The 27,399-nt window shown below is 52.0% G+C and overlaps 2 protein-coding genes across 2 annotated transcripts; both read left to right on the top strand.

The window, feature by feature from the left end:
- Positions 1-1,207: 1,207 nt before the first annotated feature.
- Positions 1,208-5,118, top strand: RLN3 (relaxin 3). Its single transcript, XM_003915029.5, has 2 exons — positions 1,208-1,891; positions 4,648-5,118. The coding sequence occupies exons 1-2, from the start codon at positions 1,630-1,632 to the stop codon at positions 4,884-4,886; spliced, it is 501 nt and encodes a 166-aa protein (XP_003915078.2). The 5' UTR covers positions 1,208-1,629; the 3' UTR covers positions 4,887-5,118.
- A 202-nt stretch (positions 5,119-5,320) lies between these two features.
- IL27RA (interleukin 27 receptor subunit alpha) lies at positions 5,321-27,343 on the top strand. The gene is made up of 14 exons (XM_003915028.5): positions 5,321-5,904; positions 6,300-6,417; positions 14,906-15,063; positions 15,152-15,309; positions 18,600-18,759; positions 18,863-18,936; positions 20,145-20,328; positions 20,421-20,609; positions 23,576-23,680; positions 23,755-23,907; positions 25,301-25,426; positions 26,140-26,233; positions 26,413-26,506; positions 26,614-27,343. The coding sequence occupies exons 1-14, from the start codon at positions 5,805-5,807 to the stop codon at positions 26,806-26,808; spliced, it is 1,908 nt and encodes a 635-aa protein (XP_003915077.2). The 5' UTR covers positions 5,321-5,804; the 3' UTR covers positions 26,809-27,343.
- The last annotated feature ends 56 nt before the right edge of the window (positions 27,344-27,399 follow it).

Below are 27,399 nucleotides of genomic sequence, written 5' to 3'. Positions count from 1 at the left end.
TTTAAATTATTTGTAGAGGTGGGGTTTTACCATGTTGCCCAGGCTGGTCTGGAACTCTTGGGCTCAAGCGATACTCCTGCCTTGGGTGCTCAAAGTTCTGGAATTACAGGCGTGAGCCACCATTGCCAGCCTCTCAATATGTGTATATATATGTGTGTATATATATATATATAATTTTTATTTGATTATTATTATGATGATTATTATTTTTTGAGACAGAGTCTCACTCTGTCGCCCACACTGGCACACAGTGGCTCAATCTTGGCTCACTGCAGACTGTGCCTCCTGGGTTCCAGTGATTCTCCTGCCTCAGACTCCCGAGTAACTGGGATTACAGGCATGCGCCACCACGCCTGGCTTTTTTTGTATTTTTAGTAGAGACAGGGTTTCTCCATGTTGGCCAGGTGTGTTGGCGGGTGCCTGTAGTCCCAGCTGCTCGGGAGGCTGAGGCAGGAGAATGGCATGAACCCGGGAGGCAGAGCTTGCAGTGAGCGGAGATCGCGCCACTGCACTCCATCCTGGGCGACAGAGCAAGACTCTGTCTCCGGGAAAAAAAAAAAAAAAAAAAAATCAGTTGGGTGTGGTGGTGCATGCCTGTAGTCTCAGCTACTCAGGAAGCTGAGGCAGGAGAATCACTTGAACCTGGGAGGCAGAAGTTGCAGTGAGCTGAGATTACACCATTGCACTCCAGCCTGGTGACTGAGGAAGACTTCATCTCAAAACAAACAAACAAACAACAACAACAACAAACGTGATACGCTTGAGTCATCCCGAAACCATCCCCGCAACACTCCATCCATGGAAAAATTGTCTTCCATGAAACCGGTTTCTGGTGTCAAAAGTGTTAGCATCTGCTGCCTCAGGACACCCTTCTGTGTCTCCGTTTCCTCATTTGTAATATGGGAATCGTCTTAGTCCTGAATTGATAACCCCATGCTCCTAAAAGTGTGGTTTCGGCTAGGCGTGATGGCTCACGCCTGTAATCCCAACACTTTGGGAGGCCGAGGCAGGCGGATCATGGGGTCAGGAGATAGAGACCATCCTGGCTAACACGGTGAAACCCCGTCTGTACTAAAAATACAAAAAATTAGCCGGGTGTGGTGGTGGGTGCCTGTAGTCCCACCTACTTGGGAGGCTGAGGCAGGAGAGTGGCATGAACCCAGGAGGTGGAGCTTGCAGTGAGCGGAGATCGCGCCACTGCACTCCAGCCTGGGTGACAGAGCGAGACTCCATCTCAAAAAATAAAATAAAAATAAATAAATAAATAAATAAACAAATAAAATGCTTAGAGCAGTGTGCCTGGCCCCATAGCGCATACTGCACGGGCATTCATTGTTATTATTATCTTTGAAGAGGTCCAAGACCCTAACGTTGTGGGGGTCTGGTTGCGTCCTCCTGCCCTGCCTGTTGGGATTATTCATTTCTGGTCTCTGCAGGATGGAGACCTCCTCGCCTCTCTGTCGATGATGACAATGAGCTGGGCCACGTCACCCTGTCCCTAGCGAAAGGTTATCACTTCATTGGGGACATGAGAAAGGTCGGGTTGCTGGGGCCGTGCCTGTCTCCCCTCTGCTGGAGAAGATAAGGGAGGCACTCAGCTTTCTTCAGGCAGAGTGTGGGGGAGCCACGATGTATAAATGGGGGGCCAAGAGGCAGCGGAGACACTGGCCCACTCGCACGTCCGAGGCATCTCTGTCCAGCATGGCCAGGTACACGCTGCTGCTGCTCCTGGCGGCGTGGGTGCTGACGGGGGAGCTGTGGCCGGGGACTGAAGCCCGGGCAGCGCCTTACGGAGTGAAGCTTTGCGGGCGAGAATTCATCCGAGCAGTCATCTTCACCTGCGGGGGATCCCGGTGGAGACGATCGGACATCCTGGCCCACGAGACTATGGGTGAGGCTGGGGAGAGAGTGGATGTAGGAGGGGAACGGGTGGCTGGATGGGTCCCAGGAGCTAAGGACAGAGATGAGAGGAGGTTGCTGGAGGAGGAGGGTCCTTGCCCTGCCACATTCAGCCAGGGACACCTGCCCAGCCTTGAAACAAGGGCTCAGGAGTTAGCAGAGCTGCAGAGCTGGGATGGGGGGTTGCAAGCCATCCCTGGGGGCTGGAAGTCCGAGCACAGGTTACTCTTTTCTGAGCAGCTGCTATGTGTCCTGTGCAAAGCAGAGCTGCTGCTTGTATGCTCCGGAGGTGGGGGCTGGGAGAGCGCCATTGGCAAAGACAACACCAAAGTGGTTTCCAACCCTTTCCAGCAGGTAATGTGAAGGGTGTGATATACACATAGCCGGATTTTGTCACCTAATGCGTGACCTCTCTCCAGCAAGCTGGTTTCTCCTCCCGTCTCTGTCTTTTTTTTTTTGAGATGTGGTCTCACTCCATTGCCCAGGCTTGAAGGCAGTGGCCCAATCACTGCTCACTGCAGCCTTGACCTCCCAGGCTCAAGCGATCCTCCCGCCTCAGCCTCCAGAGTAGTTGAGACCACAGGCACCTGACACCCGCCTGGCTAGTTTTAATTTTTTTTTTTTTTTCTGTAGAAACAGGGTCTCACTATTTGCCTAGGCTGGTCTCGAACTCCTGGGCTCAAGTGATCCTCCTGCTTCAGCCTCCCTAAGTGCTGAGATTGGAGTCTCTGAGTGGCTTTATCTTCAAATGGGAGACACAGTTCCTGAACCTTGCAGGATTAAGTGGTGTGATTAAGTCAAAAGGGATTAGGGCAGAGTCTAAGCAGGGCAGCGGCACAGTCTGGGATCTATCAGGAGAGTCGGAGGGAACAGAAGACCTAGCTTCATGAGGGGCAGGGGCCTGGGAAATAGATATTCATGTTGGTGAGAAGGAGGATAGGTATGAGCGTGGACCTAAAAGACACACCACTTGGATTCAGATAGTAACTCTACAACGTAATAGTTGTGTGTTCATGTGCTAATCTTTTTTTTTTTTTTTTTGAGACGGAGTCTCGCTCTGTCTCCCAGGCTGGAGTGCAGCGGTGTGATCTCCGCTCACTGCAAACTCCACCTCCTGGGTTCAGGCCATTCTCTTGCCTCAGCCTCTCGAGTAGCTGGGACTGCAGGCACCTGCAACCACGCCCGGCTAATTTTTTGTATTTTTTTAGTAGAGATGGGGTTTCACCATGTTAGCCAGGAGGGTCTCGATTTCCTGACCTCATGATCCACCCGCCTTGGCCTCCCAAAGTGCTGGGATTCCAGGTATGAGCCACTGTGCCCGGCTTTTTTTTTTTTTTTTTTTTTTTTTTGAGACAGAGTCTCATTCTGTTGCCCAGGCTGGAGTGCAGTGGTGCAATCTCGGCTTACTGTAACCTCCATCTCCTGGGTTCAAGTGATTCTCGTGCCTCAGCCTCCCAAGTAGCTGGGATTACAGGTGCGTGCCACCATACCCCGCTAATCTTTTTATTTTTAGTAGAGACAGGGTTTCACCATGTTGGCCAGGCTGGTCTCAAACTCCTGACCTCAGGTGATCCACCGACCTCAGCCTCCCAAATGCTGGGATTACAGACATGAGCCACCACGCCTGGCCGTGCAAATTCTTTACTGAGTCCTGCCTCAGTGGTCTCCTCTGGAAAATAGGGGTGCTAACTGCACCCACCTCAACTGGTTGTCACTGAGAAGAATAAAGAAGTTAACCTGCTAAAGCACTTAAATGTTGTTTGACACAAAGTAAGTGATCAATAAATTATTATTATTATTACTATTATTTTAGAGACAGGATCTTGCCCTGTTGCCCAGGCTGGAGTGCAGTGGTATGATCACAGCTCACTGCAGCCTCAATCTCTTGGGCTCAAGCAATTCTCCTGCCTCAGCCTCCTGAGTAGCTGGGACTACAGGCTTGTGCCACCATCTCTAACTTATGCTACCATGACTAACTTATTATTATTTGTAGAAACAGGGTAGTGCTGTGTTGCCCAGGCTGTTCTTGAACTCCTGGTTCTAGTGATCCTCCTGCATGGGCTCCTGGAAGTTCTGGGATTACAGGTATGAGCCACCATGCCTGAACTAAATAATCATTTTTGAGTGCTCATCATGTCCCAGACATTGTTCTAAGTTTTTTTTTTTTTTTCTTTAATGGATATTAACTCCCTACTCCTTATAAAACTTGAGAAGGTTGGAGTAATTATTTTTTTTCCACTTTGCAGAAAAGAACATTGAGGCTCCAATAAGTAAATGTACTTGCTCACGATTACAGCTTGGAGGGGCTGGATTCATGCTCAGTCAGCCCAGCTCCCAAATGTACCAGGTCCTCAATTAATAATGAAGAGTAAGGGAAAATAAATGACAGGGTTGGGTGCAGTGGCTCACTCCTGTAATCCCAGCACTTTGGGTGGCTGAGGTGGGCAGATCACTTGAGGCCAGGAGTTTGAGACCAGCCTGGCCAATAATGGTGAACCCTGTCTCTACTAAAAATACAAAAATCAGCCAGGCCTGGTGGCAGACCCCTGTAATCCCAGCTACTCTCCCACCTGCTCTGGCAGAGCCAGAATTTGAACCCAGGACCGGGTGGAATCAAAACTCTGAACTATGTCTGTGAACTATGTCTATAACTGTTGTCACAAGATCAGAGCTAGACTGTCCAGGAGCCAGGACTGTGGGTGTAGCGGCAGCTGAGCCCTGAGCACTAACTCTGTTCATCTTTTGCAGGAGATACCTTCCCGGATGCAAATGCTGATGGAGACAGTCTGGCAGGCCAGCTGGATGAGGCCATGGGGTCCAGCGAGTGGCTGGCCCTGACCAAGTCACCCCAGGCCTTTTATGGGGGGCGACCCAGCTGGCAGGGAACCCCCCGGATTCTTCGGGGCAGCCGAGATGTCCTGGCTGGCCTTTCCAGCAGCTGCTGCAAATGGGGGTGTAGCAAAAGTGAAATCAGTAGCCTTTGCTAGTTTGAGGGCTGGGCAGCTGTGGGCACCAGTACCAATGCCCCAGTCCTGCCATCCACTTAACCAGTGTCTGGCTGGGCACGTGTCTTTCGAGCCTCACATATTCATTCTTTCGTCTGCAAGTCACAGAGTCCAGGCACTGTGGGCTCAGGCACAGTCCCCGGACACCACCTATCCAACCCTGCCCTTTGACCAGCCTATCATGACCCTGTCCCCTGAGCAAGCTGTGCCCCTGCCTGGACAAGTGGGGACCCCTGATCCTGACCTCTGACCTCTCCCCAACCCTAACTATGCATTTGCCTGTGACTGCACTGCCACAACTGGGTCCCTATTCTACCCAGACAGGCCACACAGTGACCCCTGCCCCCTGCCCAGTCCAAACTGTGGCCAGCTCAAATTAAGCCTCTGTCTTAGTCCAGCCTTTGCACGCAAGCTTCCTTTTCCCTGCTTTCCATCCCCTCTCCTCCAACTCCCCTGACAAAGTTCCAAGGCTGTGGACCCCAGAGAAGGTGGCAGGTGGCCCCCGTAGGAGAGCTCTGGGCACATTAGAATCTTCCCAAACTCCAATAATAAAAATTCCAAGACTGGCAGAGTGTGTGTGTGTGTGTGTGTGTGCGCGCGCGCGCGGTTGTTGGGCGTAGGACAGGTTTCAGGGATGCGCGGTACGCGGTACCCTCCCTCGGAGGCCCCTACCCCCAGACGCCCCAGGCCGCCTCCCCACTCCCCCTCAGCAGCCCCAGCGGGGACTTTCCGTCGCGGGGAAGGGGCGGGGACCCGGAGCGAAAGGTGCGGAGGCGGCCTGCAGGGGTGGCTCGGCTTCCCGTTGCCGCCTCGGGCGCTGTACCCAGAGCTGGGAGCCGAGCAGCGCAGCCGCGCGGGCCCGGCAGGGCTGGGCCGGACTCGGGACGCGCGGGGGGCGCCATGCGGGGAGGCAGGGGCGCCCCTTTCTGGCCGTGGCCGCTGCCCAAGCTGGCGCTGCTGCCTCTGCTGTGGGTGCTTTTCCAGCGGACGCGTCCCCAGGGTGAGTGCTGGAGGGAGCTCGTGTCCCGGGTGCTGCCGCTGCTCTCCCCGCGAAGGCGCCAATGCTCTAGGATAAGCCACGCGTTTGCGGAGCGAAAGGCAGAGGTGCAGGCGCCACTCGGCTCCCCCGGGGCAGGGACCCGGCGACACTGGGGAATGGGCGGCAGCAAGGTCGAACCGGAGCCCCGGGGCGGGGTGGGGGAGCTCTCCGGGTAGTTAACAGGATGTGGCGAGCACAGGGAAAGGGGGGGTTTGCACGGAGCCTGGGGAGGCTTCCTGCTGCTCATTTCCCTAAGCCCCCCACCTTGCAATTGTCAGAAGTCCAAGTTCTGGGGTGTGCAGGCGGAAGTGGGGGATTCGACCCCCTTTCCTGAGACCCTCTGACTCCCTCTCCAGGCAGCGCCGGGCCACTGCAGTGCTACGGAGTTGGACCCTTGGGCGACTTGAACTGCTCGTGGGAGCCTCTTGGGGACCTGGGAGCCCCCTCCGAGTTACACTTTCAGAGCCAAAAGTAGTGAGTACAGGGAGGTGACGTGGGGAAACAAGCTTTGGAGGTGGCCGCTCAGGTCCCAGACTGCCATGGTTGAAAGGTTCTAGGAGTCAAGCCTGGCCAACATGGTGAAACCCTGTCTATACTACAAATACAAAAAAAGTTACCCGGGGGCGGTGGCGCCCGCCTGTAGTCCCCGATACTCAGGAGGCTGAGGCATGAGAGTCGCTTGAACCCGGGAGGCGGAGGTTGCAGTGATCCCAGATCTCGCCACTGCACTCCAGCCTGGGGCACAGAGTGAGACTGTCTCAATTTAAAAAAAAAAAAGAAAAAAAAGAAAAAAGAAAAGTCTCAGGAGTCTGCCCCCCTCCCCCAATACTCCTCCACTCCGAAGCCCTTCAATTCTAGCTTCCCTCGTTTCTCTGCTGTGTCACCCTGGGCAAATCACTTTCCCTCTTTGAGGCTCCTTTACATTTCTCTGTTAAATAGCAATCATAGGGCCAGGAGAGGTGGCTTGCACCTGTTATCCCAGCATTTTGGGAAGCTGAGGCGGGAGGATCGCTTGAGCCCAGGAGTTCAAGAGTTCAGAGTTTTAGAGAGCCCGTCTCTTTTTCTTTTCTTTTCTTTTTTTTTTTTTTTGAGATGGAGTCTCGCTCTGTCGCCCAGGATGGAGTGCGGTGGCCGGATCTCAGCTCACTGCAAGCTCCCTGGCTTTCACGCCTATTCTCCTGCTGCCTCGCCTCCTGAGTAGCTGGGACTACAGGCACCCGGCCACCTCGCTGCTAGTTTTTTTATTGTTTTTGGATTGAGTCTCATTTCACACCAGGCTGGAGTGCAGTGGCTTCTGATCTCAGCTCACTGCAAGCCTCCCTGGTTTATTGTATTCTTTCCTGTTCTAGCCTCCCTAGCGCAGGCACTACAGGCTCCCCGCCACCTCGCCTTCGCTAGTTTTTTGTATTTTAGTAGAGACGGGGTTTCACTGTGCCAGGCCAGGATGACCTGACCTGCTGACTCCTCGTGATCCGCCTCCTCCGCCTCGGCCTCCCAGTGCTGGGAATACAGGCTTGAGCCACACCGCCTCTGTATTTTTTTTTTTGAGACAGAGTCTGCTCGTCACTCCATGCTGGAGTGCAGTGGCTGGGATCTCGCCTACTTCATAAGCCTCCTGGGTTCACGACTGCCTCAGCCTCCCAGTAGCTGGGATTACAGGCGCCTGGCCACCACGCCTCTGCCAATTTTTTTGTATTTTTAGTAGAGACGGGGTTTCACCTGTTAGCTTGTGATGGTCTTGATTCTCCTGACCTTGTGATCCGCCTCTGGCCTCCCCAAAGTGCTGGGATTATGGCTTGAGCCACTGCTACCGGGCCTATTTTTTAGTAGAGACGGGGTTTCACTGTTAGCCAGGATAGTCTGATCTCCTGACTGATCCGCCTATCTCGGCTCGGCCTCCCAGTGCTGGGACTACAGGCTTGAGCCACGCCCCCGCCTTTTTTTTTTTTTTTTTTTTTTTGAGATGGAGTTTCATTTTGCTGCCCAGGCTGGAGTGCAATGGTGCTGTATCTTGGCTCACTGCAACCTTCACCTCCTGGGTTCAAGCTGCATTCTCTCTACCTCAGCCTCCCAAATAGCTGGGATTACAGGCATGTGCTACCATGTGCCTATTTTTGTATTTTAGTAGGGGTGGGGGAGTTTCACCATAAAGTTAATAGGTTGGTCTTGAACTCCTGACCTCATTTCAGCCTGAAGCCTCCTCAACTTCTGACAGGTGTGAGCCACATCAGCCTGGCCGAGAGCCCCTCTGTTATAAAACATAAACTATAATATAAATAAAGGGAAATAGGCCAGGCTGTGGCTCACTTCTATAATCCCAGCACTTTGGGAGGCTGAGGTGGGCAGATTACTTGAGGTTAGGAGTTCAAGACCAGCTATAGTAATCCCAGCTACCGAGGCTGAGGTGGGAGTGGACTTTTCACTTTGAACTCCTAAGAGGTGAGGTTGCAGGAGCTATGATTTCGTGCTTTCACTCGTGACTCCAGCCTAATATAGGAATGAGACTCTGTCTCAAAAAATTTTTTTTTTTTTTTTTTTTGAGATCATTAATGCCAGGCTGGAGTGTGGATTCAGCTCACTGTGTAAGCCCTCCCGGCTTACGCCTATCTTCCTGCCTCAGCCTCCCGAGATGCTGGGACTACAGGCTCTTCACTCAGCCTCGGGGCTAGTTTTTTTTTGTATTTTAGCAGAGCATGGGGTTTCACCTGCGTTAGCCAGGATAGTTCTATCTCCTGACTTCATGATCCTGCCTCAAAGCCTCCAAAGTGCTTGATTACAGGCTTGAGCCACCGCTACTCGCCTCAAAAAAATTTTAAAATAAAATGGCTGGTGGGCCGGGTATGGTGGCTCATAATGCCTGTAATCCCGCAATTTTGGGAGGCTGAGGCGGGTGGATCCCGAGGTCAGGAGATCGAGACCATCCTGGCTAACACGGTGAAACCCTGTCTCTACTAAAAAATACAAACCAAAAAAATCAGCCGGGTGTGGTGGCGATCGCCTGTAGTCCCAGCTACTAGAGGACGAGGCAGGAGAATGGCGTGAACCCGGGAGGGAGCTTGCAGTGAGCTGAGATCACGCTTCACTCACCCAGCCTGGCTACAGAGGGAGACCTGCCCTGAAAAAAAAAAATGGCTGGCTGCAGGTCACCCTCTTGGTAATCCTGTGCACTTTGGGAGGCCACAGCTGGCAGATCACTTCAGGTCAAGAGTTCGAGACCAGCCTGACCAACATGGTGAAACCCCATCTCTACTAAAAATACAAAATTAGCCAGGTCTAGTGGTGCATGCCTGTACTCCCAGTCACTCAGGAGGCTGAGGCAGCAGAATCCCTTGAGCCCAGGAAGCGGGGGTTGCAGTGAGCCAAGATCGCACCACTGCACTCCAGGCTGGCAACAGAGTGAGACTCCGTCTCAGAAACATAAAAATAAAAATAAAAAATAAAAAACGGAAATAATAATGGAACCTACTTCTGAAGGTTGAGTCTGAGTGTTCAAAGAGTTAGGTGCTTGGCAAGGAGAAAGTTGCTTCATAATGTGAAGCTGTTTTTTATTGCTGTGTGACATCACGCAAGTCACTTAACCTCTCTGAGCATGTTAAAAGATTATTCAGTGTGGTGCTGGGGATGCTGCCGTGAAAGAGGTAGACAGAAAGCCTTGCCCACAGTCCAAGGAAGAGACCTGTATTTCTTCATGATGAATCGTACCTGGAAACTCATAATTTCAAATTGGGCTAAGTGAGGGAAGAGGAAAAGGGCCATTGAAAGATAAGAATGGGAGACAGAGCTCCTGGACTTTTTTTTTTTTCTTTTTAATAATAATGATTAAAATACACACAACAGACCCTGCACGGTGGCTCACGCCTGTAATCCCAGCATTTTGGGAGGCCAAGACAGGCGGATCACCTGAGGTCAGGAGCTGGAGACCAGACTGGCCAACATGGTGAAACCCCGTCTCTACTAAAAATACAAAAATTAGCCAGACTTGGTGGCACATGCCTGTACTCCCAGCTATTCGGGAGTCTGAGGCAGGAGAATTGCTGGAACTCGGGAGGCAGAGGTTGGAGTGAGCTGAGATCGCACCACTGTACTCCAGCCTGGGTGACAGAGCGAGACTCTGTCTAAAAAAAAAAAAAAAAAATCACACAACATAAAACTTATGATATTTTTAAAATTTATTTTGGGAACAGTGTCTTACTCCTGTCACCCAGGCTGGGGCAGTCAGCTCAGCTCACTGCAGCAACTTCCCAGGCTCAGGTGATCCTCCCACCTCAGCCTCCTAAGTAGCTGGGACTACAGGCATGCACTACCATGCCCAGCTAATTTTTTAAATATATTTTTTAGTAGACACAGGGTTTTACCATGTTGCCCAGGCTGGTCTTGAACTCCTGAGCTCAAGAGATCCACCTCCCTCATCCTCCCAAAGTGCTGGGATTACAGGCATGAGTCCCTGTGCCTGGCCAAAATCTACGATCCTAACCATTTTTAAGTGTCCAGTTCAGTGGCATTAAGTACATTCCCATGGTGCTTTCCTGGTTACCATTCACCTCCAGAAGGGGGCCTAGTTTTTTTTTTTTTGAGATGGAGTTTCGCTCTTGTTGCCCAGGCTGGAGTGCAATGGCTTGATCTCTGCTTACTGCAACCTCCGCCTCCCAGGTTCCAGCAATTCTCCTGCAACCTCCGCCTCCCGGGTTCCAGCAATTCTCCTGCCTCAGCCTCCCGAGTAGCTGGGATTACAAACATATGCCACCACGCACGGCTAATTTTGTATTTTTAGTAGAGACGGGGTTTCTCCATGTTGATAAGGCTGGTCTTGAACTCCCCACTTCAGATGATCCACCCACCTGGGCCTCCCAAAGTGCTGGGATTACAGGCATGAGCCACTGAGCCAGGCGGGGGGCCTAGTTTTAATTGGTGCAGGGATTGGGGAGTCAGAGAAGTTCCTTCTTTTCTATTTTTATTTTAGTTTTATTGATTTATGTATTGATTTTATTTATTTTGGGAAGAGGTCTTGCTCTGTCACCCAGGATAGAGGGCAGTGGTGCGATCATAGCTCACTGCAACCTCAAACTCCTAGCTTGAGCCGTTTTCCCTCCTCGGCCTCCCCAGTAATTGGAACACAGGAATGTGCCATTCATTTTTAAAAATTTTTTGTAGTGGTAGCTCACGTCTGTAATCCCAGCACTTTGGGAGGCTGAGGCGGGAGGATGGTTTGAGCCCAGGAGTTGGAGGCCAGCCTGAGCAACATAGTGAGACCGTCTCTATTAAAAAAAAGAAAGAAAGAAAGAAAAACAAAGAAGAAGAAGAAGAAGAAGAGGAAAAGAAGGGAAAAAAGTAAGAATAATTTTAAAAGTAAATAATTTATTTGGTAGAGACAGAGTCTTGCTCTGTTGCGTAAGCTAGTCTTGAACTCTTGGGCTCAAGCGATCCTCCCACCTTGCCCTCCCAAAATGCTGGAATTACAGGTGCCATTATGCCCAGCCTGTAATTTTGTATTCTTTGACCATGATTTTCTGTCCCAGCCTCTGTAGTCACCAGTTTACTCTGCCTCTAGGAGGAGTTCAAATGTTTTATATTCCATGTATCAATGAAAACATGTGGTATTTGTCTTTCCGTATTTCACGTAACATATTGTTCTCCATTTCCATCTACGTTGTTACAAATGACAGGCTTTCCCTTTTTTTTTTTTTTTTTTTTTGAGACAGAATCTCGCTCTGTCGCCCAGGCTGGAGTACAGTGGCGCAATCTCAGCCCACTGCAACCTCCACCTCCACGGTCCAACCGATTCTCTTGCCTCAGCCTCCCAAGTAGCTGAGATTACAGGTGCGCATCTCCACATCTGGCTAATTTTTGTATTTTTATTTTTATTTTTATATATTTTTTTGAGACGGAGTCTCGCTCTGTCGCCCAGGCTGGAGTGCAGTGGCCGGATCTCTGCTCACTGCAAGCTCCGCCTCTCTGGTTCACGCCATTCTCCTGCCTCAGCCTCCCGAGTAGCTGGGACTACAGGCGCCCACCACCTCGCCCGGCTAGTTTTTTGTATTTCTTAATAGAGACGGGGTTTCACCGTGTTAGCCAGGATAGTCTCGATCTCCTGACCTCGTGATCCGCCCGTCTCGGCCTCCCAAAGTGCTGGGATTACAGGCTTGAGCCACCGCGCCCGGCCAATTTTTGTATTTTTATAGAGCTGAGTTTCACCATGTTGGCCAGGCTGATCTCAAACTCTTGATCTCAAGTGATCCACCCGCGCAGCCACCGCACCCGGCCTTTTTTTTTTTTCTTTTGAGACAAAGTCTCGCTCTGTCACTCAGGCTGGAGTGCAATGGCCAATCTCAGCTCACTGCAACCTCCGCCTCCTGGGTTCAAGCGATTCTCCAGCTTTAGCCTCCTGAGTAACTGGGATTACAGGCGTGCACCATCAGGCCTGGCTAATTTTTGTGTTTTTAGTAGAGATGGGGTTTCACCATGTTGGTCAGGCTGGTCTCAAACTCCTGACCCGAACTCTGCCCACCTCAGCCTCCCAAAATGCTGGGATTACAGGCGTGAACCACCGCGCCCAGCCCCACATATTCTTGATCCATACATCTGGTGATGGACACATTCCATATATTGGCTATTGTGAGTAGTGCTGCATTGGGAAGACAGATGTCCGTTGGACAAACTTATTTCATTTCCTTATTATTTTTATTTATTTATTTTTTTGAGACAGAGTCTGGCTCTGTTGCCCAGGCTGGAGTGCAGTGGCTCAATCTCGGCTCACTGCAACCTCCATTTCACGGGTTCAAGCGATTCTCCTGCCTCCCAAGTAGCTGGGACTACAGGCGTCTGCCACCACACATGGCTAATGTTTGTATTTTTAGTAGAGATGGGGTTTCACGATGTTGTCCAGGCTGGTCTCCAACTCCTGGCTTCAAGTGATCCGCCTGCCTCGGCCTCCTGAAGTGCTGGGATTACCAGCGTGAGCCACCACACCTGGCCCCTCTTACTATTTGTCAAACACACCAGGCACAGTGTGGCCTCCAGGCCTTTGCACCCTGTGTCTCCCCTTCCTGGAATGCTGTTCTTCTAGCTACTGTATGGCTCTGTCCTCATCTCCTTCAGGCCTTTATTCAAATGTCTCCTCAGGCTGGGTGTGATGGCCTGCCCCTGCCCCACCCCTCTCCCCCCACCTCACCGCCCTCCCCGTACCTGTAATCCCAACACTGGGAGGCCAAGGGGGGTGGTGGTGGGGATTGCTTGAGGCCAGGAGTTCCAGACCAGCCTGGCCAACAGACCGAGACCTCTCTCTCTCCTTTTTTTTTTTTTTGAGACAGAGTCTCACTCTGCTGTATTGCTGGAGTACACAGGGTGCGATTCCTACTACTGCAACCCCACTCCCTGGTTCAAGCCATTCTCCTGCCTCAGTTTCCCAAGTAGCTGGGATTACAGGCATGCCCCACCACTAGCCAATTTTTGTATTTTGACGGGTTTCCACCATGGCCAGGATGGTCTCTGATCTCTTTGGTTCCTCATGATACACCTGCCTTGGCCTCCCAAAGTGCTCGGATTACAGGTGTGAGCCACCGCACCTGGCCTCTCTCTCTCTTTCTATATATATGGTGTTTTTGTTGCTGTTTTTGAGACAGGGTCTTACCCTGTCACCCAGGCTGGAGTGCAGTGGCATGATTCCAACTCAACCTACTGGGCTCAATCAATCCTCCCACCCCAGCCTCTCAAGTAGCTGGAACCACAGGTATGCGCCACCACCCCTGGCTAATTTTTAAAACATTTTTTGTAAAGATGCGGGGTCTCAGTATGTGATTGCTTGAGGCCGAGAGTTAGAGGAGACTAGCCTGGGCAACATAGCAAGACCCCATTTCTACAAAAAATTTAAAAATTAGCTGGGCACTGTGATGCACACCTGTTATCCCAGCTACTCTGGAGGCTGTTATCCCAGCTACTCTGGAGGCTGAGTCAGGAGGATTACTTGAGCCTAGGAGTTCAAGGTTGCAGTGATCTATGATCCCACCACTCCAGTGACAGAGTGAGATCGTGTCTCTAAAAAAAAAAAGAGAGAGGACAGGACTGGGCGTGGTGACTCATGCCTGTAATCCCAGCACTTTGGGAGGCCGAGACAGGCGGATCACCTGAGGTTGGAGTTCGAGACCAGCCTGACCAACATGGAGAAACCCTGTCTCTACTAAAAGTACAAAATTATCCGGGTGTGGTGGCACATGCCTGTAATTCCAGCCACTAGGGAGGCTGAGGCAGGAGAATCGCTTGAACCTGGGAGGCAGAGGTTGCAGTGAGCCAAGATCGCACCATTGCACTCCAGCCTGGGCAACAAGAGCAAAACTCCGTCTCAAAAAATAAAAAAACGAAAGAAAGAAAGAGAGAGAGAGAGAGAGAGAGAGAGAGGGAGGAGGGAGGGAGGGAGGGAGGGAAAGGGAAGGAAAGAAAGAAAAACAGAGAGAGAAAAGAGCAGTTACAACTGGGCATGGTGGCTCATGCCTGTAATCTTAGCACTTTGGGAGGCCGAGGTGTGTGTATCACTTGAGGTCAGGAGTTCGAGACCAGCCTAGCCAACATGTGAAACCACATCTCTACTAAAAATACAAGAAAATTAGCCAGGTGTGGTGGCACACGCCTGTAATTCTAGCTACTTGGGAGGATGAGGTGGCAGGATCACTTGAACCCAGGAGGAAGAGGTTGCAGTAAGCCAAGATCACATTACAGTCCAACTTAGGTGACTGTGTCAAAAAAAAAAAAAAAAAAAGCAGTTACATTTATTACCCTCATTTTGTAGATGAGGAAACTAGTGCACAGAGATGTTAAGTTACTTACTCAAGGTCACACAGCTCTGAAGCAGCAGAGGTGGGATTTGAACCCAAACGCAGCAGGCTGCAGCCACCCTGTTGGCACAAGGGTGGTTATTAGTGGCCCTGGCTGTAGCCGAGTGTACATCTCACCCCCGCCTCTCTCCTCACAGCCGTTCCAACAAAACCCAGACTGTGGCAGTGGCAGCCGGGCAGAGCTGGGTGGCCATTCCTCGGGAACAGCTCACCATGTCTGACAAGCTCCTTGTCTGGGGCACTAAGGCAGGCCAGCCTCTCTGGACCCCCATCTTCGTGAACCTGGAAACCCAAAGTAATGTGGCGGGAGGGTGGGGCGCTCTATGCGGGGTGGGTGCTCTTGGAGGGCATGGCTCGCTACACCCTGGTTTCCCCTTCCCCAGTGAAGCCAAATGCCCCCCGGCTGGGCCCTGACGTGGACGTTTCCGAGGATGAGCCCCTGGAGGCCATTGTCCATTGGGCCCCACCTACGTGGCCGTCTCATAAAGTTCTGATCTGCCAGTTCCACTACCGAAGATGTCAGGAGGCGGCCTGGACCCTGGTGAGTGCTGGGGTCCTTTTCTCCCCACGCTATCCTGGGCAGGGACTGAGGCAACATCCCCTAATCTGAGACCCAGCCAAGGACTCATTCTGTGCCTGTCCCTGAGCCTGTCTGCATCCCACACAAAATGCCTGCACGTGCCTCTTGTTCAGTTACAAATTCTCCTCCCATGGCCGGGCGCGGCGGTTCACGCCTATAATCCCAGCACTCTGGGAGGCCAAAGGGGACAGATCACTTGAGGTCAAGAGTTCGAGACCAGCCTGGCTAACATGGCGAAATCCCATCTCCACTAAAAATACAAAAATTAGCCAGGCATGGTGGTAGGTGCCTGTAATCCCAGCTACTGAAGGCTGAAGCAGGATTCACTGGAACCTGAGAGGCGGAAGTTGCAGTGAGCCGAGACTGGGCCACTGCACTCCAGCCTGAGCGACAGAGCAAGACTCAGTCTCAAAAAAAATTTTTTTTTCTCCTGCCAAAATAATCTATCACCCCGTCATGGTGGCTAATTCCTAAAATCCCAGCACCTTGGGAGGCTGAGGCAGGAGGATCACTTGAGGCCAGGAGTTCAAGACCAGCCTGGGCAACTTAGGGAGACCTCATCTCTACGAAAAAGGTGAAACAATTATGAGGGCATGGTGGCTTGTGCCTGGAGTCTCAGCTACTCAGGAGGCTGAGGCAGGAGGATTGTTTGAGGTCAAGAGTTTGAGAACAGCCTGGGCAGGATAGCAAGATTTGTCTCTAAGAAGTTAAAAAATAATCTGGCCAGGTGCGGTGGCTCACACCTGTAATCCCAGCACTGTGGGAGGCCAAGGAGGGTGGATCACCTGAGGTCAGGAGTTCGGGACCAGCCTGGCCAACATGGTGAAACCCCATCTCTACTAAAAGTACAAAAAAGTAGCTGGGCGTGGTGATGGGTACCTGTAGTCCCAGCTACTTGAGAGGCTAAGGCAGGAGAATCGCTTGAACCTGGGAGGTGGAGGATGCAGTGAGCCGAGATCGTGCCACTGCGCTCCAGTCTGGGCAACAGAGCAAGACTCTGTCTCAAAAAAAGAAAAAAAAAGAGTTGAGAGTTGTGATTATTCATGCAATTCAGAGCAACATGAGATGCAGAATTTTTTTTTTTTTTTTTTGAGACGGAGTCTTGCGGTGTTGCCCAGGCTGGAGTGCAGTGGCCAGATCTCAGCTCACTGCAAACTCCGCCTCCCGGGTAGCTGGGACTACAGGTGCCCGCCACCTCGCCCGGCTAGTGTTTTGTATTTTTTTTTAGTAGAGACGGGGTTTCAGCGGGTTAGCCAGGATGGTCTCGATCTCCTGACCTCGTGATCCGCCTGTCTCGGCCTCCCAAAGTGCTGGGATTACAGGCTTGAGCCACCGTGCCCGGCCAGAATTTTTTTTTTTTGAGACGGAGTTTTGCTCTTATTGCCCGGGCTGGAGTGCAATGGCAGGATCTTGGCTCACTGTAACCTCTGCCATCTGGGTTCAAGCGATTCTCCTGCCTCAGCCTCCCGAGTAGCTGAGATTACAAGCATGCGCCATCATGCCTGGCTAATTTTGTGTTTTTAGTAGAGACGGGGTTTCTCCATGTTGGTCAGGCTGGTCTTGAACTCCTGACCTCAAGTGATCAGCCTGCCTGGGCCTCCCAAAGTCCTTGGATTACAGGCGTGAGCCACCGTACCCAGTCCCTTTTTTTTTTTTTTTTTTTGAGACGGAGTCTCGCTCTGTTGCCCAGACTGGAGTGCAGTGGCACCATTTCAACTCACTGCAACCTCCACCTCCCAGGTTCAAGCGATTCTCCCACCTCAGCCCCCCAAGTAGGTGGGATTACAGGCATGTGCCACTATGCCCAGTTAAGTTTTTTTTTGGTTGAGATGGGGTTTTGCTGTGTTGGCCAGGCTGGTCTCAAACTCCTGACCTCAGGTGAGCCACCTGCCTCCACCTCCCAAAGTGTTGGGATTACAGGCATGAGCCACCTCACCCGGCTGAGAGGCAGACTTTGGAATCTGACTACCTCAGTGCTCAGCTCCAGCACACCAGCTCTGTGACCTTGGGCTAGTCACTTTCCCTCTCTGGGCCTCAGTTCCCTCGTCTATAAAATGAGATAATAATAGAAGTTACCACGGCCGGGCGTGGTGGCTCAAGCCTGTAATCCCAGCACTTTGGGAGGCCGAGATGGGCGGATCACAAGGTCAGGAGATCGAGACCATCCTGGCTAACACGGGGAAACCCCGTCTCTACTGAAAAATACAAAAAACTAGCTGGGCGAGGTGGTGGGCGCCTGTAGTCCCAGCTACTTGGGAGGCTGAGGCAGGAGAATGGCATAAACCCGGGAGGCGGAGCTTGCAGTGAGCTGAGATCCGGCCACTGCACTCCAGCCTGGGCGGCAGAGCGGGACTCCGTCTCAGGAAAAAAAAAAAAAAAAAAGAAGTTACCACTTCCTGCTATACCTAACACACAGAGTGACCACCTTTTCTCTGTCTGCTCAGGACTGTGCCAATTTTTCTGACAGGCCCATGTTCTGGAAACCCCCTTGGTCCTGGGCAAATACAAACAGTTGCTCGCTGTGCTGATAGATAAGTTCAAGTACTAGCTAGGCGCAGTGGCTCTAATCCCAGCACTTTGGGAGGCCGAGGTGGGCAGATCACCTGAGATCAGGAATTCAAGACCAGCCTGGCCAAGATAGTGAAACTCCGTCTCTACTAAAAATACAAAAATTTGCCGGGCGCGGTGGCTCACACCTGTAATCCCAGCACTTTGGGAGGCCGAGGCGGGCGGATCACGAAGTCAGGAGATCGAGACCATCCCGGCTAACACGGTGAAACCCCGTCTCTACTAAAAATACAAAAAATTAGTGGGGTGTGGTGGCGGGTGCCTATAGTCCCAGCTACTTGGGAGGCTGAGGCAGGAGAATGGCGTGAACCCGGGAGGTGGAGCTTGCAGTGAGCTGAGATTGTGCCACTGCACTCTAGCCTGGGCAACAGAGCGAGACTCCGTCTCGGGGAAAAAAAAAAAAAAGACTCCGTCTCAAAAAACATAAAAAAGCCAGATGTGGTGACAGGTGCCTGTAATCCCAGCTACTCAGGAGGCTGAGGCAGGAGAATCGCTTGAACCCAGGAGGGAGAGGTTGCAGTGAGCCAAGATCGCACCACTGCACTCTAGCCTGGGCCACAGAATGAGACTGTCTCAAAATGAAAAACAAAGTCAAGAAAAAAAAAAAACAAAAAAAACCCGATAAGTTCAAATACCCTTGACTCAGGCCCTGGGCCCATCACGCTCACCTGTCTCTCCCCCAGCTGGAACTGGAGCTGAAGACCATACCCCTGGCCCCTGTTGAGATCCAAGATTTGGAGCTAGCCACTGGCTACCAAGTGTATGGCCGCTGCCGAATGGAGAAGGAAGAGGATTTGTGGGGCGAGTGGAGCCCCATTTTGTCCTTCCAGACACCGCCTGCTGGTGAGGATATCTGGGCTTGCCCTCAATCTACGCCCCTCCCACCCGCGGAGTCTGTCCAATCATGTCTCACTCATTTATTCCCCCGTTTCCTCATCCTTGCCAGCTCCAAAAGATGTGTGGGTATCAGGGAACCTCTGTGGGACGCCTGGAGGAGAGGAACCCTTGCTTCTGTGGAAGGTGAGCTTCAGGGACCAGTTACATTTCTCTGCACGTGTCAGGAATCCCCTAAATAACAATGACATAAGGCCGGATGCAGTGGCTCACGCTTGTAATCCCAGCACTGTGGGAGGCCGAGGAGGGTGGATCACTTGAGGTCAGGAGTTGGAGACCAGCCTGGCCAACATGGTGAAACCCCATCTCTACTAAAAATACAAAAATTAGCTGGGAGCGGTGGCAGGCACCTGTAATCCTAGCTACTTAGGAGGCTGAGACGGGAGAATCGCTTGAACCCAGGAGGTGGAGGTTGCAGTGAGCCGAGATCACGCCACTGCACTCCAGCCTGGGCAACAAGAGTGAAACTCCGTCTCCAAAACAAAAAACAAAACAACAACAACAAAACACCAATGACATAAACAAGACAGAGTTTCCCATACTGCCCCCTTGAGGTTGCTTCGAAGATTCAAGGATGCGTTGCTAGAATGGTCAGTACAGGGTGGGGCATGGAGCAAGTATCCACCAATGTCAGCTGCTTCAGAGAGGTCTGAGCCATGAAGATGGGTGCAGATATTCCGGGCGGAGGCAGCAGATGCAAAAACCTGACAGCTCAGCTCCAGAAAATATAACACAGTGTGCTAAGAGTTTATTTATTCATTTACTTATTTTGAGATGAAGTCTTGCTCTGTCGCCCAGGCTGGAGTGCAGCGGCGTGATCTCATCTCAGCTCACTGCAACCTCCGCCTCCCAGGTTCAGGCCATTCTCTGCCTCAGCCTCCAGAGTAGCTGGGATTACAGGCACCTGCCAGCACGCCCGGCTAATTTTTGTATTTTCACTAGAGTTGGGGGTTTCACCATCTTGGCCAGGATCGTCTTGAACTCCTGAGCTCGTGATCCACCTTCCTGGGCCTCCCAAAGTGCCAACATGGTGAAACCCCATCTCTACTAAAAATACAAAAATTAGCTGGGCGTGATGGCAGGTGCCTGTAATCCCAGCTACTCAGGAGGCTGAGGCAGGAACATCACTTGAACCCGGAAGGTGGAGGTTGCAGTGAGCCGAGATCGCGCCACTTCACTCCAGTCTGGGTAACAGAACGAGACTCAGTCTCAAAAAACAAAACAAAACAAGAGAAAGCTTCACTGACCAGTGGTTTATCAGGTGACCTCAGGGAGACACATACATGTGCCTGATTAATGGGAGACATTAACCCTTTTTTCACTTCATCCCTCAGGCCCCAGGGCCCTGTGTGCAGGTGAGCTACAAAGTCTGGTTCTGGGTTGGAGGTCGTGAGCTGAGTCCGGAAGGAGTTACCTGCTGCTGCTCCCTTATTCCCAGCGGGGCAGAGTGGGCCAGAGTGTCCGCTATCAACGCCACAAGCTGGGAGCCTCTCACCAACCTCTCTTTGGTCTGCTTGGGTGAGAGACTGTGACCTTCCTCGGCTCGGCGCCCTGGAGGGGTGGGAGGTGGCTTCCTGAGTGACCAGCTGAGACTTCTCTCCACCCTCCAGATTCAGCCTCTGCCCCCCATAGCGTGGCGGTCAGCAGCATCGCTGGGAGCACGGAGCTACTGGTGACCTGGCGACCGGGGCCTGAGGAGCCACGGGAGCATGTAGTGGACTGGACTCGAGATGGGGACCCCCTGGAGAAACTCAACTGGGTCCGGCTTCCCCCTGGGAACTTCAGTGCTCTGTTACCAGGTAAGGCCCTGGGACACCTGGGTTTCCATCCCAGCTGTTAAAACAGAGCGGACAGATGGGCGGACTTGTAAGAGGGAGTGCTATGATTAAAGCAGCATGATGGCCGGGCTTGGTGGCTCACGCCTGTAATCCCAGCACTTTGGGAGGCTGAAAGGGGCGGATCACCTGAGGTCAGGAGTTCGAGACCAGCCTGGCCAACGTAGTGAAACCCCGTCTCTACTAAAAATACAAAAATTAGTGGGGCGTGGCGGCTCACACCTGTAGTTCCAGCTACTCGGGACGCTGAGGCAGGAGAATCGCTTGAACCTGGGAGGTGGAGGTTGCAGTGAGCCAAGATTGCGCCATTGCACTCTAGCCTGGGTGACAGAGTGAGACTCGGTCTCAAAAAAAAAAATAAATAAATAAATAATAAAGTAGCGTGAATTCACGCAAGACTTTTTTTTATTATTATTATTATTTTTTATTTTTGGAGGCAAGATCCCACTCTGTAGCCCAGGCTAGAGTACAATGGCGCCATCTCAGCTCACTGCAACCTCCATCTTCTGGGTTCAAGCAGTTCTCGTGACTCAGCTTCCTGAGTAGCTGGGACTACAGGAGTGTGCCACCACACCCGGTTAATTTTTTTTTTTTTTAGTAGAGACGGGGTTTCACCATGTTGGTGTGGCTGGTCTCCAACTCCTGACCTCAAGTGATCTGCCTGCCTTTGCCTCCCAAAGTGCTCGGATTACAGGCATGAGCCACTGTGCCCAGCCTAACTTTTCTTTTTTCTTTTTTTTTTTTTCTTTTTTTGAGATGGAGGCTGTCTCTGTCACCCAGGCTGGAGTGCAGTGGCACGATCTCAGCTCACTGCAGCCTTCGCCTCCTGGGTTCAAGCAATTCTCGTGCCTCAGCCTCCAGGGAGTAACCGGGATCACAGGCGCCCACCGCCATGCCCAGCTAATTTTTTTATTTTTAGTAGAGACAGGGTTTCACCATGGTTGGCCAAGATGGTATCAAACTCCTGACCTCAAGAGATCCACCCACCTCGGCCTCCCAAAATGATGGGATGACAGGGGTGAGCCACCACACCTGGCCCGTTTGTTGTTGTTGTTGAGACGGAGTCTCGCTCTGTCGCCCAGGCTGGAGTGCAGTGGCGTGATCTCAGCTCACTGCAAGCTCTGGCCTCCTCGAAGTTCATGCCATTCTCCTGCCTTCAGCCTCCCCAGCAGTCAGATCACAAAATGCTGGCCATTTTTTTTTATTTTGTATTTTTAGTAGAAATGGAGTTTCACTGTGTTAGCCAAGATGGTCTTGATCTCTTGACCTCGTGATCTGCCCTCCTCAGCCTCCCAGAATGCTGGGATTTCAGGCGTGAGCCACCACACCGGCATCTTTTTTTTTTTTTTAAGAGATGAGTCTCACTCTGTCAGCCAGGCTGGACTGCAGTGGATCTCAGCTCACTGCAGCGTCAACCTCCATGGCTCAAGCATTCCTCCCACCTCAGCGCCCTGAGGAGCTGGGATTACAGGCACACACCACCAAGCCCAGATAGTTTTTGTATTTTTTGTTGAGGTGGGGTTTCTCCATGTTGCCCAGGCTGTTCTTGAACTCCTGAGCTCAGGCAATCCCCCTGTCTTGGCCTCCCAAAGTGCTGGGGTGACAGGCATGAGCCACCATACCTGGCAAGAAATCTTTATTAATTAGTTACTTAATTAAAGGACTTGGAAGAACTGCAAAGATGTTGGGTGAGAAATTTAGGACACAGTCCCAAGACCCACAAGGATATATGAACCAAAGAAGCAAAGGCACAATTATGGAAAATTCCCAGTTGAGGAAGGCTATGTGGATGTGATAGGGTTTAGAGGAGGGACTGCAGCAGCCTCAGTTACCATGGTAGGTGCTGTCAGTTGCCTGCTCATATTCATGTCCACCACGCCAGAGAGCCTCTTAGGCCCCTCCCAGCTGCCCACACTTAAGTTTCCTGGCCTGAGGGCTTTTTCTGGTCACTGAGGCATTTTGCCTGCTGGAGAAGCAAGATGGAAATATAGAGGAGTTAAGAGCCCTCAGGAGCAGCCCTCAGCCATGACTAATGAGGCTTGGTGGATTAATACCCCAGCTCCCTCCTCCTGAGCTGGGCTGACTCTGTGATGTCTGCTCTCTGCTGCCCCCAAGAGGTCCCCCATGGGACTGCGTCTCAGTTGCCCACAGTGAGAACTTGTTCCTTCCCCATTTTACTCCCCTACTGCCCTATTGGGGTTTTCTGGGATTACCTCCTAGATAAATGACTTACACTCAGATCCTTATCTCAGGGTGTCCTTCTGGGGAACCCAATGAAGATACCAGTAAGCAGGGAAATGGGGCATGTGGAAGGAGAGCTAAATTTTTTTTTTTTTTTTTTTGAGGCAGAGTCTGGCTCTCTTGCCCAGGCTGGAGGTGTACCGGCCGGATCTCACTCACTGCAAGCTCCGCCTCCTGCTCACGCCATTCTCCGTCTCCTCAGCCTCCCCGAAAGTAGCTGTGGGACTGCGCACCCACCACTCAGCCTCGCTAGTTTTTTGAGACGTGAGTCTCTTTCTGTAGCTCAGGTTGCAGTGGTCGATTCACTACTGCAAGCTCCGCCTCCTGGGTTCACCATTCTCAGCCTCAGCCTCCCGGTGCAGCTGGGACTACAGCCACCTCGGCCCCGCCAGTTTTTTTGTATTTTAGTAGAGACAGGGTTTCACTGTTCGCCAGGATGGTCTCTCTCGGGATCTCCTGACCTGGATCCACACCCGCCTCGCCTCCCAAAGTGCTGGGATTACAGGCTTGATCAGCTACCGGGGCCGCTTTGTATTTTTTAGTAGAGACGGGTTTCACCCTGTTAGCCATGTCCCACCTCCTGACCTCGGATCCGCCTGCCTCGCCTCCCAAAGTGCTGGGATTACAGGCTTGAGCCATCACCGCCAGGAGAGAGCCACCTAACTGGTCTTTATTCCTTTGTCACTCAGGGAATTTCACAGTCGGCGTCCCCTATCGAATCACTGTGACTGCAGTTTCAAGCCTTGGTTTGGGCTTCTCCTGCACCTCCATCTGGGGGTTCAGAGAGGAACTAGGTAAGAGGTGGGGCTGGAGGATGGGGCTCCTGTAACCCAGGCCGACCTTGACCTACTGCCTTCCTCCTCCCCAGCACCCCTAGTGGGGCAACACTTGATGCACTCCAAGATGCCCTTCAGGGACCCCTACCAGCGGGGAGAGGTCCCAAGGCACCAGCTTCGAGGACACCTCACCCACTACACCTTGTGTGCCCAGGGTGGAACCAGCCCCTCTGTCTGCATGAATGGTGAGCTTCTCTGCCTGCCAACCTATCCTCCCAGCCCCCACAAGACCCACCCATCAGTCAACCCCACCCCTTGTCCCCACGTGGGCCTCTTTGGCCCAGGGACCATACATAGTGTCCTCACTTCCCTCTTGGCTATCAATGTAATGAACTTTCATTCAGCCATTAAAAATGAGGATGCCAATCTATATTTATCGACATTGAAAGATGCCTATCATATTTTATTAGTGAAAAAGATAAAAGGATGTCGTACCCGTGGTACGGTTCCAGCATTTTTTTGAGATGGAGTCTTGCTTTGTCACCCAGGCTGAGTGTAACGGCATCTAGCTGCAACCTCCTTCCTCCCAGATTCAAGCGAGAGCTTTCTTCCAGCTCAGCTCTCCTGGAGTAACTGAATAGCACGCGACTGCTCATGCCTAGCATTTTGTATTTTTAGTAATTACAAGAAATAAGTTGTTCGAATCCCTGACCTCGATCCACTCGTTGCCTTCCCAAAGTGCGGACTATAGGCTTGAGTCACCATGCCCGGCCTATATGTAATTTTAAATATATATATAGAAGGTCTGGCATGGTGGATCACACCTGTAATCCCCACACTTTGGGAGGCAAAGGCAGGCAGATCACTTGAGGTCAGGAGTTTGAGACCAGCCTGGCCAACATGGTGAAACCTCATCTCTACTAAAAATACAAAATTAGCCAGGCCTGGTGGCGCAGCCTGTAGTCCAGCTACTCAGGAGGCTGAGGCACTAGAATTGCTTGAACCCAGGGGGTGGAGGTTGCAGTGAGCCGAGATTGTGCAAAGAAAAACTAAATAATATCTAAGCAGTATATAAGATGGTGATAACTGCCGAGTAGAGAATGAAGCCAGGGGCTGGGCATGGTGGCTCACACCTATAAACCCAGCACTTTGGGAGGCCGAGGCGGGCAGATCACCTGAGATCAGGAGTTTGAGACCAGCCTGACCAATATGGTGAAACCCGGTCTCTACTAAAAATATGAAAATTAGCCAGATGTGGTGGCAGGCACCTGTAGTCCCAGCTACTCAGGAGGCTGAGACAGCAGAATTGCTTGAACCTAGGAGGCGGAGGTTGCAGTGAACTGAGATCATACCACTGCAGTCCATCCTGGGCAACAGAATGTTACAGAGTGAGACTCCATCTCAAAAAAAAAAAAAAGAATCAAGGAAGGTGGGTGGTGAAGGGGGTGCAATTTCAAATAGAGCGGGGTCAAGGAAAGTCCCATGGAAGAAGTGACCTTTGAGCAAAGACCTAAAAGAGATGAGGAAGGAGCCATGCTGATATCTGGGAGAAACTGTTGCAGACAGCAGGAAGAGCACATGCAAAGGCCCTGTGGTAGGCTTGACCACCTCCCCAACTTCTTTGGTTGTGTTCTCCAGTGAGTGGCAACACACAGAGTGTCACCCTGCCTGACCTTCCTTGGGGTCCCTGTGAGCTGTGGGTGACAGCGTCTACCATCGCTGGACAGGGCCCTCCTGGTCCCATCCTCCGGCTTCATCTACCAGGTAGGGGGGTTGGGATGGGATTGCCACAGGGAGGGGATGCGCTTCAGGTAGCGTCTGGAGTCATTACTTGGAAGCTGGTGCAGTGGCTCACCCCTGTAATCCTAACACTGTGGGAGGCTGAGGCAGGAGAATTACTTGAGCCCAGGAGTTCGACACCAGCCTGGGCAACATAGTGAGACCCCATCTCTACAAAAAATAAAACAATTAGCTGGATGCGGTAGCATGCGCCTGTGGTCCCAGCTCCTGGAGAGGCTGAGGCTGGAGGATCGCTTGAGCCCAGGAGTTGGAGGCTGCAGTATGCTGATTACACCACTGCACTCCAGCCTGGGCAACAGAGCAAGACCCTGTCTTTAAAAAATTAAGAATTGCCAGGCGCAGTGGCTCACACCTGTAATCTCAGCACTTTTAGGAGGCCAAGGTGGGTAGATCAGTTGAGGTCAGGAGTTTGAGACCAGCCTGACCAATGTGGTGAAACTCCGTCTCTACTAAAAATACAAAAATTATCCGGGTGTGGTGGCGCGCGGCTGTAATCCCAGCTACTTGGGAGATTGAGCTAGGAGAATTACTTGAACCCAGGAGGCAGAGGTTGCAGTGAGCTGAGATCGCACCACTGCACTCCAGCCTGGGCGACAGGGCAAGACTCCGTCTCAAAAATAAAAATAAAAAATAAAATAAAATAAAAATTAAGAATGATCTCTTCCCTACCCTACCAGATAACACCCTGAGGTGGAAAGTCCTGCCAGGCATCCTGTTCTTGTGGGGCTTGTTCCTGATGGGGTGTGGTCTGAGCCTGGCCACCTCTGGAAGGTGAGGCTGTCAGATACATGTATCTCTGCCCACGTGGGGAAGGCGGCTGGGCATTTCGCTGAGCTTCCAGGGGGCTTGAAGGGAGGCCTTGGGGCTCAGTCACATTCATGAACCCTGCACCCTGGGCTGGGGCATCTGGCCATCTGGATCCGCTGCCCTGACTCCTCCTGGCTTGCCAGATGCTACCACCTATGGCACAAGGTGCTGCCCCGCTGGGTCTGGGAGAAGGTTCCTGATCCTGCCAACAGCAGTTCAGGCCAGCCCCACATGGAGGTGAGTCAAAGGGCCGGCCAGTCGGAGCCCTCTGGGGCAGTGAGGAGAGGGTGAGGGGTAGGTGGGGGAGGCTGGGGCAGGATTACAAGCTCCTCATCTCTTCCCAGCAAGTGCCTGAGGCCCAGCCCCTTGCGGACTTGCCCATCCTGGAAGTGGAGGAGATGGAGCCCCCGCCGGTTATGGAGTCCTCCCAGCCCCCCCAGGTCACAGCCCCGCTTGACTCTGGGTATGAGAAGCACTTCCTGCCCACACCTGAGGAGCTGGGCCTTCTGGGCACCCCAAGGCCGCAGGTTCTGGCCTGAACCACACCTCTGGCTGGAGACTGCCAGCCAGGCCAGAGGGATGCTCATGCAGGTTGCCCTCCAGTCCTGGATTAGTCCTCTTGATGGATGAAGACACTGAGGGCTCAGAGAGTCTGAGTCACTTACCTGAGGACTCCCAGCCAGACAAAGGTGGGATTGAAGGACCCCTATAGAGAAGGGCTTGGCCTCCATGGGGAAGGCACGGATGGAAGATGGAGCAAAGGAAAATACATGAAATTGGCTGCCTGCCAAAATCTGTTCCGCTATAACAGAATTGCATTCGGACCCCAGCACAGTGGTTCACGCCTATAATCCCAGCACTTTGGCAGGCCAAGGTGGAAGGATCACTTAAGGCTGGGAGTTTGAGACCAGCCTGGGCAACAGAGCAAGACCCCTTACTACAAAAATGATACATCAAAAGCAAAAACAATCAGCTGGGCATGATGGCACACATCTGTAGTCCCAGCTACTTGGGAGGCTGAGGCAGGAGGATTGGTTGACCCCAGGAGTTCGAAGCTGCAGGGAGCTCTGATTGTACCACTGCACTCCAGGCTGGGAGACAGAATGAGACCTTATCTTAAAAATAAATAA

The sequence above is a fragment of the Papio anubis genome, chromosome 20 (assembly GCF_008728515.1).
Source record: "Papio anubis isolate 15944 chromosome 20, Panubis1.0, whole genome shotgun sequence".
In the NCBI taxonomy this organism is placed as follows: Eukaryota; Metazoa; Chordata; class Mammalia; order Primates; family Cercopithecidae; genus Papio; species Papio anubis.
Note: the sequence above shows the minus strand (reverse complement) of the source record. Positions and strands in the feature narration are given on the sequence as shown.

Excerpts from the sequence above, each read along its gene's own strand:
- RLN3 (XM_003915029.5), top strand. The coding sequence starts at position 1,630 with ATGTATAAATGGGGGGCCAAGAGGCAGCGGAGACACTGGCCCACTCGC. Across the intron at positions 1,892-4,647 it reads CCTGGCCCACGAGACTATGG|GAGATACCTTCCCGGATGCA; the intron begins GTGAGGCTGGGG and ends CATCTTTTGCAG.
- IL27RA (XM_003915028.5), top strand. The coding sequence starts at position 5,805 with ATGCGGGGAGGCAGGGGCGCCCCTTTCTGGCCGTGGCCGCTGCCCAAG. Across the intron at positions 15,310-18,599 it reads AGGAGGCGGCCTGGACCCTG|CTGGAACTGGAGCTGAAGAC; the intron begins GTGAGTGCTGGG and ends TCTCTCCCCCAG. Across the intron at positions 20,610-23,575 it reads CTTCAGTGCTCTGTTACCAG|GGAATTTCACAGTCGGCGTC; the intron begins GTAAGGCCCTGG and ends TTTGTCACTCAG.